The 13,535-nt window shown below is 36.4% G+C and overlaps 1 protein-coding gene across 8 annotated transcripts in view; it reads left to right on the top strand.

Moving 5' to 3' along the window:
* Positions 1–13,535, top strand: part of FOCAD (focadhesin) — a 341,519-nt gene that overhangs the window by 291,735 nt on the left and 36,249 nt on the right. For all 8 annotated transcript variants that reach the window (XR_011964355.1, XR_011964354.1, XM_072596662.1 and 5 more), the window contains 3 exons: positions 7,398–7,545; positions 9,469–9,588; positions 12,100–12,222. Coding sequence is in view for 6 of the 8 variants with exons in the window: in XM_072596662.1 (XP_072452763.1) it covers positions 7,398–7,545; positions 9,469–9,588; positions 12,100–12,222 (391 nt within the window). In the remaining 2 variants the exon portion in view is untranslated. The remainder of the gene's footprint in view (positions 1–7,397; positions 7,546–9,468; positions 9,589–12,099; positions 12,223–13,535) is intronic.

Genomic DNA, 13,535 nt, shown 5'->3' with positions numbered 1-13,535 from the left:
GGAACTGAGATTTTACAGATTCCCAGAGTATACCATTCTCTTGACAAAGGACCCAAAAGTCAAGTAACTGGTTGGGAAAATGCCCAAAAAAGGGAAAAAAAATGAGACCATAGAAAGTTACTTTCTTGGTGAACAGATATCTCCTCCCATCCTTTCAGATGAGGAAGAACAATGCTTACCATCAGGGAAAGACATAGAAATCAAGGCTTCTGCATCCCAAACATCCAAAATAAATATTCAATGAGCTCAGGCCATGGAAGAGCTCAAAAAGGATTTTGAAAATCAAGTCAGAGAGCTGGAGGAAAAACTGGGAAGAGAAATGAGAGAGATGCAAGAAAAGCATGAAAAGCAGGTCAATACCTTGCTAAAGGAGACCCTAAAAAATGCTAAAGAAAATAACACCTTAAAAAATAGGCTAACTCAATTGGCAAAAGAGATTCAAAAAGCCAGTAAGGAGAAGAATGCTTTAAAAGGCAGAATTAGCCAAATAGAAAAGGAGGTTCAAAAGCTCACTGAAGAAAATAGTTCTTTCAGAATTACAGTGGAACAGATGGAGGCCAATGACTTTATGAGAAACCAAGAAATTACAAAACAAAACCAAAAGAATGAAAAAATGGAAGATCATGTGAAACATCTCATTGGAAAAACAACTGGCCTGGAAAATAGATCCAGGAGAGACAATTTAAAAATTCTGGGACTACTTGAAAGCCATGATCAAAAAAAGAGCCTAGACATCATCTTTCATGAAATTATCAAGGAAAACTGCCCTGCGATTCTAGAACCAGAGGGCAAAATAAGTATTCAGGGAATCCACTGATCACTGCCTGAAAGAGATCCAAAAAGAGAAACTCCTAGGAACATTGTGGCCAAATTCCAGAGTTCCCTGGTCAAGGAGAAAATATTGCAAGCAGCTAGAAAGAAACAATTCAAGTATTGTGGAAATACAATCAGGATAACACAAGATCTAGCAGCTTCTACATTAAGGGATCAAAGGGCATGGAATATGATATTCCGGAAGTCAAAGGGACTAGGACTAAAACCAAGAATCACCTACCCAGCAAAACTGAGTATAATACTTCAGGGGAAAAGATGGTCTTTCAAAGAAATACAGGACTTTCAAGCATTCTTGATGAAAAGACCAGAGCAGAAAAGAAAATTTGACTTTCAAACACAAGAATGAAGAGAAGCATGAAAAGGTAAACAGCAAAGAGAAGTCATAAGGGACTTACTAAAGTTGAACTGTTTACATTCCTACATGGAAAGACAATATTTGTAACTCTTGAAACTTTTTTCAGTATCTGGGTAGTGGGTGGGATTACACACACACAGACACACACACACACACACACATACACAGACAGAGAGCACAGAGTGAATTGAATAGGATGGGATCATACCTTAAAAAATGAAATTAAGCAGTGAGAGAGAAATATATTGGGAGGAGAAAGGGAGAAATGGAATGGGGCAAATTACCTCTCATAAAAGAGGAGACTTCTCAGTGGAGGGAAAAAGAGGGGAGGTGAGAGAAAAAACATGAGCTTACTCATCACATTCGACTAAAGGAAGGAATAAAATGCACACTCGTTTTGGTATGAAAACCTATCTTACAATACAGGAAAGTGGGGGAGAAGGGGATAAGCAGGGTGGGGGGGATGATGGAAGGGAGGGCAGTGGGAGGAGGGAACAATTAGAAGTCAACAGTCTTGGGGAGGGACAGCATCCAAAGAGAACAGAAGTAATGAGGGGCAGGATAGGATGGAGGGAAATACAGTTAGTCTTACACAACACGACTATTACGGAAGTCATTTGCAAAACTACACAGATATGGCCTATATTGAATTGCTTGCTTCCCAAAGGGAATGAGTGGGGAGGGAGGGATGAAGAGAAGTTGGAACTCAAAATTTTAGGAACAACTGTTGAGTACTGTTCTGGTTACTAGGAAATAAGAAATACGGCAATGGGGTATAGAAAGTTATCTGGCCCTACAGGACAAAAGAGAAGATGGGGACAAGAGAAGGGAGGGATGATAGAAGAGAAAGCAGATTGGTGATAGGGGCAATTAGAATGCTCGACATTTTAGGGTGGGTGAGGGGAGAAATGGGGAGAAAATTTGGAACCCAAAATTTTGTGAAAATGAATGTGAAAAGTTAAATAAATAAATTTAAAAAAAAGTTAACATGAGTTTAGGCAATACAGGTGATATGTTCTATTCTGCCATGATCAAATCATATCTAGAAGATTATGTTTCATTTTAGGAGCTACTATTTAAGAAAACATTAACAAATAGAAGCCTATCCAGAGAAGGTTAGTGATAAAAGTATGAGAAACCATGCCATTTGAGGATTACACAACTGAAGATTTTTTTTAGCCTGAAGAAGAGAAAACATAGACAAAAAGCATTGTAATTCTATTGTTCCATAAGAGGGATTAGGTTTATTCTACTTATTTTCAAGTATCAAAACTAGTAAGAGGGGTAAAAATTTGAAAAATTTTTGGTTTTTAGAAAGAAAATCCTACAAATAATTTGAGCCATCCAAAAGTATAATATGCTATGTTTGGATAACCATTTGTTGGACATTGTATCATAGTATCACAGATTTAGATAAGATTTTTCTGTGAATAGGTGTTACTATGATAGAATCTCCAAGTGGTTATCCTAATATTCAAAGAGGGGAAATATGACTTTGACATTTTGTTGCAGTGTACTTTTGATAATTTGATTAACGTAACACTAAAAATATAAATTAACTTTATTATGTTGCCATGAACACAGAGTATCCTTCCACTTATTTAATTTGTTCTTTATTTCCTTAAGGAGCAATTTATAATTGAAGCTATACACATATGAATTGTGCTTTGTTAAATTGTCTCCCAAGTATTTTATGCAGTTTATGCTTATTTCCCATCCTATTATTGCATCCTATATTTTGCAATTATGTAGAAATTCTATTGATTTTTGAGGGTTTATTTTCTAGCCTGTAATTTTACTGAAGTTGATAATGGTTGCATTTAGTTTTTCTATTGATTCCTTAGAATTTTCTAAGTAAGCCCATCATCCTATCAGCAAATAAGACTAATTTAATTTCCTTATTGCTTATTTTTATGCTGTTGATTTCATTGTCTCATCTTTGCTAGGATTTTTTAGAACTTTAGAAAATAATAACTAGAATAGAATCCATCCTTGCTTTCCTCCTGCGTTTATTGGGAAATCTCCTGGTGTGTCCTCATTTCGTGTAATGTTTGCTTTTGGTTTTAAAGAGGTGGGGTTTTTTGTGGTACTAAAAAAGATTCCTTTATACCTGTGCTTTGTCGGGTTGCTTTTTGTTGTGCTTTTTAAACATTAATGAGGGTTGAATTTTGTCAAAGACTTTTTCTGATTCTATTAAAATGATCTTGCAATTTTGGATGTTTTTATTTTTAATATGATAAATTATTGCTGATTTCCTAATGTTAAACCATACTTACATGCCTGGTATAAATTCAGCTTGGTCAAAATAAATTATTTCTTTGACAAATTACTATATTATTTTTGAGATGATTTAATTTAAAAATTTTTATTTGATATTCATTAATAATACTGGTCTATAGTGCTCTTTCCTTTTTATTTCCATGCTTTGGATGTAGTAGGACTACGTTTGTGTCATAAAAGGAGTTTGGTAGAGTGCCTTCTTTCAGGATTTTTTAGAATAACTTTTGTTTGGTAGGTACTAATTGTTCTTTAAAAACCTGATAGAATTCTCCAAGTCCATTAGGACCAGTTGTTGCATCCCCCCTTCCTTCACCCTTTCATAGTTCTTTTGTAGTTCTAGTTCCTTTTTGTGAGTAGATTTTTTTTTTAAGATCTCTATTTGGTTTTTTCTGTGTTTAGATTTTTTTTATTTTTGAAGTAATTCTGTCCTTTTGTGTTCTCACTTATGTTGGTGTATAACTGTGTAGTAGGATCTCGTCATCCTTTTTATTTCTTCCGGTTTTGCTGTAATTTTATCTTATTCTTTTGCCATTTTCTCAATTTGTTTTTGTCCTTTTTTATCGGGTTGGTTAAAGGTTTATCAATTTTGCTAATCCTTTCAAAGAACAAGCTTTTTTTGTTTTATCACTGCCATTGACTTTTACCTGGTTGAAAGGTTGGAAGAGGGAGAGACCTTTTTTTTTCTATAAATTCTGTGCTGCTTAATCTTTCTTACATCAGGAAACAAATAGAGGGAAAAGATGTCTCACTTGAGCACTTTGAATAGTGAAATTCTCTCTTAAAGGTCTGCCTCCATTTCTTTCTGAACAGCTGTAAGAAATAATACTTAGCTGTCTACTTTCTTTCCTTCTCTTTTCCTGATCTTGAAATTACATACTGAACCATCCCAAATGTTTTTCATTCATTTTATCAATAGGGTTGAGCCCCAAAGGGGACATTTCTTAATCATGTTTTTGTGTAATGTTTAAATAGTTAGGTTAGTAATAATAACAACTAGTATTTATATAACACTTAAAAGTTAGGAGAACACTGTACGTATATTATCTCACCTGATCCTCTAAACAACCCTGTAAGGTTGGAAGGTATTATTATCCTCATTTTACAGAAGATGAAACTGAGGCATGCACCAGTTAAGGGCCACACAGCTAGCATATGTCTGAGGCAGAATTTTAATTTAAAGAAGCAATTAGAATTATAGCCCCAAATTTTATTTAACTATTCTTGTGTTTCTTTTCCAGTCTGTCAAAGTATAAGTACATTTTTATTTTTAATTGATTTAGTTCACCATGCCACTCGAAGTGGTGTGTTATAGTGGGCAGAGAATTAACCTCATAGTCAGAAACAATTAGGTCCAGATTTTGGCCCAGACTCATTCTGGCCATGTGACCTTGAGCATTTTAACTCTAGGTGCCCTGACCACTCGCTAGAGGGACTTTCTACCCTTCAAGTTACCTACAACAATAAAATCTTCCCCCCCACCCCACTAAAAACAGTTCATCACTTCAGCTTTACCAAATAAAGTTCTGCATAATTCTTCCATGTTTATCAAATGGTGGGAAATTCTAGTGACTAGAATAGACTTTATTTTTCCAAATTTTTTCTTCATAAAATCTGCAAATTGTTTAGGTAACGATAAATACAAATAATTATGAAATATGTATGTGTAATATTTGTCAAATTTTACATGACAGTTAATTTCATAGGGGGGGTACTTTTCTTAATTCTTATGCTTTTAGCTACATTGGTCTGGAAGTAAAAAAAATGTTCTTTCTTTCTAGATCTCAGAATAAAGCAAAGGGAGTTTTTGCAGTCCATATTAAACAAGAGCCCTTAGCTCTTGTTTTTCTCTGCAAAATGTGATTTTGTCTCAAAAGTACGCTGCATTCAGATGTTAGATGGTGATTAAACTGGTTGCAAAAACATTATCGTGGTCGAACTGGTTGTTTATTTCATGTAAATCCTAACAACAGTTGTGCTTCAGTAATGATGAACTGATGCACTGGCTTGTTTTTGAAGGATTTTATTGATTGCCAGATTGTTCTGAAATAGACACACTAAATTGAAACAAGAACGTTATGTTTTTGGAATGTTCATTTTTCTTAAGTATTCCAATAGGCACCATGAGGGTGCCTGTCTGACATATGGAGCAGAAGGCCAGGAGTCAGAAGCTCATTTGTTCTAGTGCTCACTGTGCTGTGAATGCAGTGTATGACCTTGGATGAGCTGCATTTCCGGGCTAGCAAGCCTCCTGCCTTGGGTTTCCTTTCATAAGGTAGACTTTGCTTTCTCTTATCATGGGAAGGCTTTGCTTTTCGGAGACATCACGCGAAATAACTAGTAAATATATAAATACATAAAATGTTTTTTTTTAAATGTATCAGTGCTTAGATAATAGGTATTATTCTGGTGTAAAATTATAATACATAAGTATTTTAAAGAAGGCTGTTGGAGAAATGCCTTGGAAAATGTCCTCAAGCAGATCACGGAAGAGAAAATTGTGTCTTGTGAATGAGGAAGATTTCCAGTGAACTCATTTTTTTTTTTTTAACATTCCACACCACCATTTGTTACTTCATCCCTTCACAGACTTATGATCATACTGGTGATGATGGCTAGGTAACATATTGGATAGAATGATGGACTTGGAGTCAGAAAGACCTGAGTTTGAATTCTGCCTCAGATACTTAATAATGGTAATCTTTGGCGAGTCACTTAACCTCTCTCCCTCATGTTCCTCTTCTGTAAAATGGGCATAATAATAGCACCTACTTCACAGGCTTGGTATCAGGCTCAAATGAGGTAACATGTAAAGTGCTTTGCTAGCCTTACAAACACTAAGTAAATGCTAACTATTTTAAGAGGAGAGCTCAAGACTCTAAATGTGCACTTGTGATTTCAGGAGGATTGTAGTACATAGTACAAACTACCGACAGAATTGTCACATGGACTGACTTGTGATTAAACCCACTTATTCTGTTCAGTTGCTCTTTTGACTCAGTGACAGCCAGAGAAGGCAGGGGTTGGAAAAAAATTGATATACATGTATGCAGAGGGACTTCTAGCTTCTTCCCTTTACCCTTTTATTTCTAGCTGTTAAATATAAGTAGAAAATACAAAGCATATAAGAATAATCCATAATGATGCCTTGTTTTTACCTGTTGTGTTCCTCTTCTCCTCCTTTGGCTTTTGAATTCCTACCTACCTTTTAATTGTCACTCAAATTTGAGCTTTCTTAAAGCTTCCTTGAACTCTACACCCTCCCCATCTGGACTTTGCAAAAATCTTTTGATTTATGACTCTCTAATGAATATGTCATGTAATATGTTTAGTACACAATTTTCTGTCTCATGTGTCATTCTCTGATAAATCTGTAAGCCCTGTGAAGGGAGGAAACTTATCTTCTCCAAACTTTATGTTTCCCTGCAGTGTATATTTATCTAGCACACAGTGGGTGGTTCATAAACAAATTAATTGAATGAAACAAACATCAGTTTTTCTGTGCCTTTTGAGGAAAGGGGCATGCATACATGGGTGGAGTAGGAGATAATGGATAGAGTATAAAAATATGTACTTATAAATACTTCTTTACATTAAAAGATTTGATTCTAATGAGTTTTCCCTGTACTAATGCAGATGGCAGGTCTTCTGCCCCACAGCAGAAAGTTTAATGAGTTGCTGTTGCAAAAACATATTCCTCAGTCTCTCTTCTCGTTGTGAGGAGTCTTTTTGAACTTTGGTTATTCTGTATGTCATCAAGCTCATACTCAAAGCCTTTCATAACTTGAGTACAACCTACCAGAGTTTATACATTGCTCTCTTAGCCACTCCAGACTGCAGAATTAGAATCCAGTCTACTTCCCAATATTCTTTGCATTAGGAACTTCCCTAATGAGAATCCCTTGAATTCCTGTGTTTTCTTCTCTCCAAGCACTGGTTGCATCCTGGGAGTAGGACTCGTCCTTTCCCTCATGAGCCACAGCAGTCAAACTGAATCCCGGGTACACATTGCTACATCTCTTCGAAAGCTCTCTGCATACCTGGATGAGAGTGGGGACCAAAGCAGAACTTTTCAAGAGGTAAGAGGCTTACATCGTTATTTTTTTGCTGCTAATGTTTCACTTCTCTTACTTCATCTTGTTGCTTTCTGTGATGTAAGGGAATATGGATAGTCACCAGGTTATGTTCAGGCAGTGCTTTTTTTTTAAGCTATTTGCCTCTTAAGATCAACTTAGCTTTAAATGTGGCAGCTAAGATGAGAGTCTTCATTAAAAGCAAAAACCCAAGTTAGCTTCACCAGGATGCCTTTTCTAAGAAGAGATAGAATCCAGCCTTAAAGCTAAATGTAACTTTGCAGGACTGTGCTGAAGCAAAATATAGCCACCACCACCACCCCTGAAAAAAAGGAGAAAAAAATTAAGGCTGTGAATGAGCCAAAGATGCGGCAGATCCAATAGTTACTTATTTTATGAGACTGATTAATGTGAGAAATATCACAGGAATTCCTTTGCCACCCAACAAACAATGGATTCTGTATTGCGTTGTGAAAACGTTGTTATTGGACTGCCCTGTACATAACTTAGGTATAGGGACTGCAGTTCATGGGGCAGAGAGCCTGCATATGTTAACCATGTTTAGATGGAAAGCTAATACTGGGATCCCTTAATGCCTGCCTCTCGTATACCCAGGTGGAACGAAAGAGCCTGTGCCATTTTCTTGGAGGAATAGAGGATGACCTCATGACCAGCCAGATTCCCCCCTCATTAAAGCAGGTTCTCTTTTATCCCAGGCTGCCCCAGGAGCTATTGATGAGCACATAATGGCTTCTGTGTTTCCCTGGGTAGCTCCTCTGCTTTCAGCAATGGGGCTCTGTTGAATTGGTGAATTTCTTTGGGACACACAGGGTTGAAGTTTTGTTCTAGGACATGCACTCTATTTCCATTTTTAAAGGAGTGTAGGGGGTGATTTAATAATATTGTTTTTTAAGTGAAAGGAGACATTTTTCAGATAGAGGAGCAATTTAACTAATAAATGAAAACAAGGTTTTCACAATTAAAGCAGCTGTCTTGCTGTTAATTTCTTTGTTTCTTTAGATCATTTCATTTGTGAAGCCTCAAGTGAATTGTTAATTTTTTCCCCCTAGAACGGTGTCCAATTTTTAGCTTTAGAAATTAGGGAACTTTGTAGCACTGGAAAAATTGCAAGCTGTAGCAAGTTTTCCATTTTATATTGAACAGACATAGAAAGGGTATAAAAATATGAACAGTATATTGAGTATAGTAAATGTGATCTGAGAAAGGTACTCCTTTTAATTATATATATATATACACTCAGTTGTAACAAATTATTGTATGCACAGTCATTTCTGCCCTTAGCCTTTCCTTACAATTTCCTCATTCTCTATTGGCTTTGGACCATTTTCCATGACCATTCCATGTTATTTAATTATACTTTTTTTTAATGTCTCAATAGTAAGATTATATGACTGGTTTTAGGCCTTATGTATGTACCCATAAGCCTTCATGGTGTTGGCCCAGTGTATTTATTATACAGCATACATATGACATTCAGTAGGTCTTATGGAGGATTTATGGGAAGACTTGAACAACAGTGGTATAGGTTGAGCGGTGATCGGTATCGTTGGAGGGAATGCCTACATCGATGAGATCAGCTGCGCTGAAGCACTGAAGTGTGGTGTGCATATTTATATATTAACCCAACCATGAAGAAAGATATTACGTGCCTAGGGCATAAAGGAAATCATACAGCAAACCAAAGAGGAAATGTAATATACCATGTTCTGTCTTTTATTTCCCCTCCCTGTTGCCTTTTTTTTCTTTTTTGGAGGGTTCATAAAGTTGTCTGTGAGGGAGTTCCGTCATGGTGAGATGCCTGTTTTCCCTTAGCTTATTGAGTTATTTGGCAGAATGTTTGTGAGAATTAAATTATGTTCTTTTTACTTCTAGTTCTCTTTATCATTTTCTCCCTTGTGCTTTCTTCAGGTCCTTGCCTACTCTCTCAGTTGTGTGTGCACCTCAGCTTTCAGCGCAGGAATTATTGAGGCATTGGAGGCTGAAGATATTATGAATAAACTTCGGACATTAGTGGAAAATAACCAACAGGTCATTGGATATATCCTGGATTCCTTCAGAATTATTCATCTCTTTGGGTGTCTACCTTCATACATACTTTGAGCTTCCTTAGATAGCTAAAGTTACATTGGAGATCTCCTTAAATCCAGAAAATAATTGAGGAACTTTAATTGAATCATCAGGCACCTCTGTTAGTATGTATTTTCCTGTGTATCATTACAAAGCAGGGATTCTTAACTCTATTTATGTGTCATGGACCCTTTTGGTAATCTGGTAAGGTGTATGGATCCTTTCTCACAATATTGTTTTAAAATTTGTTAAAGTCCATAGTATTACAAAGGAAACCAATTAAAGAGAAATACAGATAGCAGAATTAAAAAAAAAAAAATCACAGACCCCACCCTGAAATCTAATGATACAATCCCAGGTTAAGAACTGGCACACCATACCTTCTAAGAGTGGGTCTCTTCTGCCTCTTAGCTTGGTCTTTGACCTTCCTGATGCCTTCCTAGTAATGTTTCTTCCAAAGTTTTTCTCTATCTGAGAGAGAATGAAAAGCCTTTCATGTTCTTAATCATTGCTGAAGAATTAAAAAAAAAATTCAGATTAAAATTTCTAAAATCTTAAATTCTTTGGTTGCAGAATGTAAAAATTCTACAAAATAATTAGGATAATCTTAGGAACTAGAGTCAGAAGGGACCTGAATTATCATTGCAGTCTGCCTCAATTCACAGATGAAGATACGGACAAAATGACCTAGGGCCCCTGAGAATGTCAAAGGCAGCGTTCAAACTCAGGTCTCCTGACACCTCTGTTGCTATTTTCCCTATACCACACTTCAAGATTCTTCAGAATGTTTTTTAAAGCTGAGAGAGGTACCAGCCTGGTTACATGAATAATTTTAAGTGTCAATAGCTTCAGAGCTAATGATTGGGTAATGAGCAGGTTATTTCAGAAGTAACTCTTGCCTTCCTCTTGTCCTTAGGTTTAGTCCTTCGTTACACAACAGTGTCACTGAATTTGGAATTAGAAGAGACCTCAGAAGTCATGTTGTACAATTTTTGCATTTTATAGATGGCAAAACTGAATCCTAGAGAGATTGTGCCTCATTTCTGGTTACTCATATACTAAGTCACACAACTGAGATTTGTCCCTAGGACCGTATTCTCCTCATTCAGAACTCTTTCCAAGGCACCTTGCTGCTCTCCATTATGTAGATTTGTTTTCTTTGGTCTTCTGCTTAAAGGCAAATTTTTTTTAAGATTTTTTTTCTTGTTCCTTTCTTTTTAAAAGATTGCGTATAGTCTTAATATCTAAAAATTTCTAAGTTTTTTCAGTACTTTGCATTATTAGACGTAAAAATAAGATCCATTCTGGTTCCTTTATACGTTGTTTTAAAGTCCTGATCTTAAAGATCCTGTGGTTATTGAAAGAGTTGCTGGTTTGCAGATTGCATTGGTGAAGTCACTGATTCTCTTTTTCTTTACATCCTTGTGCTCATTAACCTACATACTCTTATTCTTGCAACAACATGTTGAAGTATGCCTTCAGGCTCACCCCGTGATTGCTGTGGTCACCTCTCTTAATCATGTCTAGGAATTAGCCTGCCTAGTAGGGCACACCCTAGTAGTTCTGTTCTGACCCTTTGAAGACTGAGCTATTGAAAGCTGTTTGGTTCAGGCTTCCCTGACAATGCAGTGCTACTTCCTGAAAACAGAACACTCAGTACAGCTGAATTACTTGTGCTTGAGCTGTGTGGTTTCTATTACAAACCAAAGTCCACCCACCTGTAACATCTGTTAACTGCTCGTTTTCTCACCATCGTTCAATTGAATTGAGCAAACATTTCTTAAAACCTGGGAATGGATGATGCATTTGTTGAGTGCTTCCTATGTGCAAAAGCCAGGGATACAAATAGAAAAATAAGACAGCCCTTGGTCTCAAGGAGCTTATATTCAGGTGGGGGAAACAATACATATGGAAGGTTTCCATTGAAAGTCAGGTGGAAGAGGTTCTATGTTCTCTAAGGTGCAGCAGCAGAGCATCGATGTGCCGGGTATCAGATGTACAAAAACAACAGTAACAGAAACTCTCACTCCAGTCAGCTTACCAGTCTGCAGGGAGCGGGGAGATGATAATTGCACAGATAAGTAGAATACAAGGTAGAGTTTCAGAGGAACACCAAACAAAAATGTAAGAAAATTTGAGGATGCAGAGAAGACTCTCATTTTGAGAGATCAAGGAAATCTTCTTGAGCTGAATATTTATTTTTTTAAAAAAAGATTTCAACAGATTGGGATGAGGAGTGAGTACACTCCAGGCAAATGAAAACATCAGCATGAATATATAGAGGTAGGAAATAATAGGATGAGATGAGGAACAGCCAGTCATCCAGTTTACCTGGAGTTGCAAGAAATAATGGAAAGAGGAAGTTCAGGCCCTGGAAAATGTCTCTGTTTCTATATATGGTAATTTCTAATCTATGCCATTTTCTTTGTTTTATTCCTTTCCCTCCCTGGCTTTTTTATTAAAACCCAATAGAATTCAGGCTTTTCCTTGGCATTGGGCAACATTGTTCATGGATTGTCGGTCTGCGGACATGGAAAAGCAGAAGATTTAAGTAGCAGACTGCTTCCTGCATGGATAAAAATTGTTCTTACAGAGGTAGGAATCATTTCTTATATAGTATTTTTAAAGAAATTACCCAGAATGTGAATGTCTTAAAACATTTTGAAGATGCTAAGTTATGTAACACTGTAGTAAAGTGGTATTTTCAAACTTTAATAAAAATTAAAGAAACACATTTTATCACCAAATCTACTTATGCTTCTTGATCTTATTCATGTAGCTACTTCTTTCATCAGTATAGAGTGAAACTTATTCACTCTTCGTTATAGTATGTAATTTTTGTTGGTCTTCCTGTAAATCTTCTATAGAATATCCATTCAATATGCTAGAAGCCCTTATCTGGTTCTTTGGATAAGTCATAGATACAAAAGTAGTTAGTCTAACCCTGTTTTCCATGGTCTGTGTACTACCATGCTAATTCACTGGACGAGCCATCCAACTTCATGCTATTCCTTGGGAAATATGCAGTCTTTGTTCCTTTATCTTTTCCTGTGTTGATGCCTTGGCTCACTTAGTAATTACGGATCACTTTACAGAATGATAGAATCCTTAGAGTTAGAAGATATCTCAAAAAAAAAAAAAAAAAAGAAAGATCTTACATTCCAGCCCACATCTGAGAAAATATTTCTACAATGTTCTTACAAGCGATCATCTAGCCTTTCCTTGAAGACCTCCAGTAAAGAGAAACTGACCACCTCCTAGGCCAGCTCTTCACGTTTTTGAATAATGCTTATTTTTATAGGCTTCTCTGAAATGTATTCCTCCTTTTAGTCTCTAGGAACAAGCAGAGCAAATCTTCTTTCCTATAACCACCATTTTAATACTTGAAGACAGCTATCACGGCCCACAGAGGAGGGCCTGTAGTGTGCTAGGGCTTGGTACCCTTTAGCAGAGTATTACCTATCCATAGGATAATCATAACGATAATCCAGTCTCCAGTGACCTTGTTCACTTCTTTCATGAGAATGTCTCTCTCTTATGCCTCGCCTGGTTTTGATGAAATGAGAACCATTTAATAGTTATCTCTATGATCACATCTATCATGTAATTTTATGTGATCTTAAACCCAAAGACAATGGGTTACTCCACTAAGTCAGAGTTATTTTTTACAATAAAAGCCAGTGAATTCTTTATTCACATCCCTTAGCCAGCTCTGTAACTGTGATAATGGGATCTGTTACTGGAAAACTCATCTACAACACTCTTTCCTGTGCTGTTGTTCAGGGCACCTGTGTGGTGCAGAAACCACTCTCATCGAGCTTTTGGAGAGATGGGGAAATAATTGATAGTGTCTTTTCTTCCTCATCTTTTTTTAAGGATATTTATATCATCTAGTGTTTTTTTACATT

Source organism: Notamacropus eugenii, chromosome 3, assembly GCF_028372415.1.
Source record: "Notamacropus eugenii isolate mMacEug1 chromosome 3, mMacEug1.pri_v2, whole genome shotgun sequence".
NCBI classification, from domain to species: domain Eukaryota; kingdom Metazoa; phylum Chordata; class Mammalia; order Diprotodontia; family Macropodidae; genus Notamacropus; species Notamacropus eugenii.
This window is presented reverse-complemented; position numbering and strand designations above follow the sequence as displayed.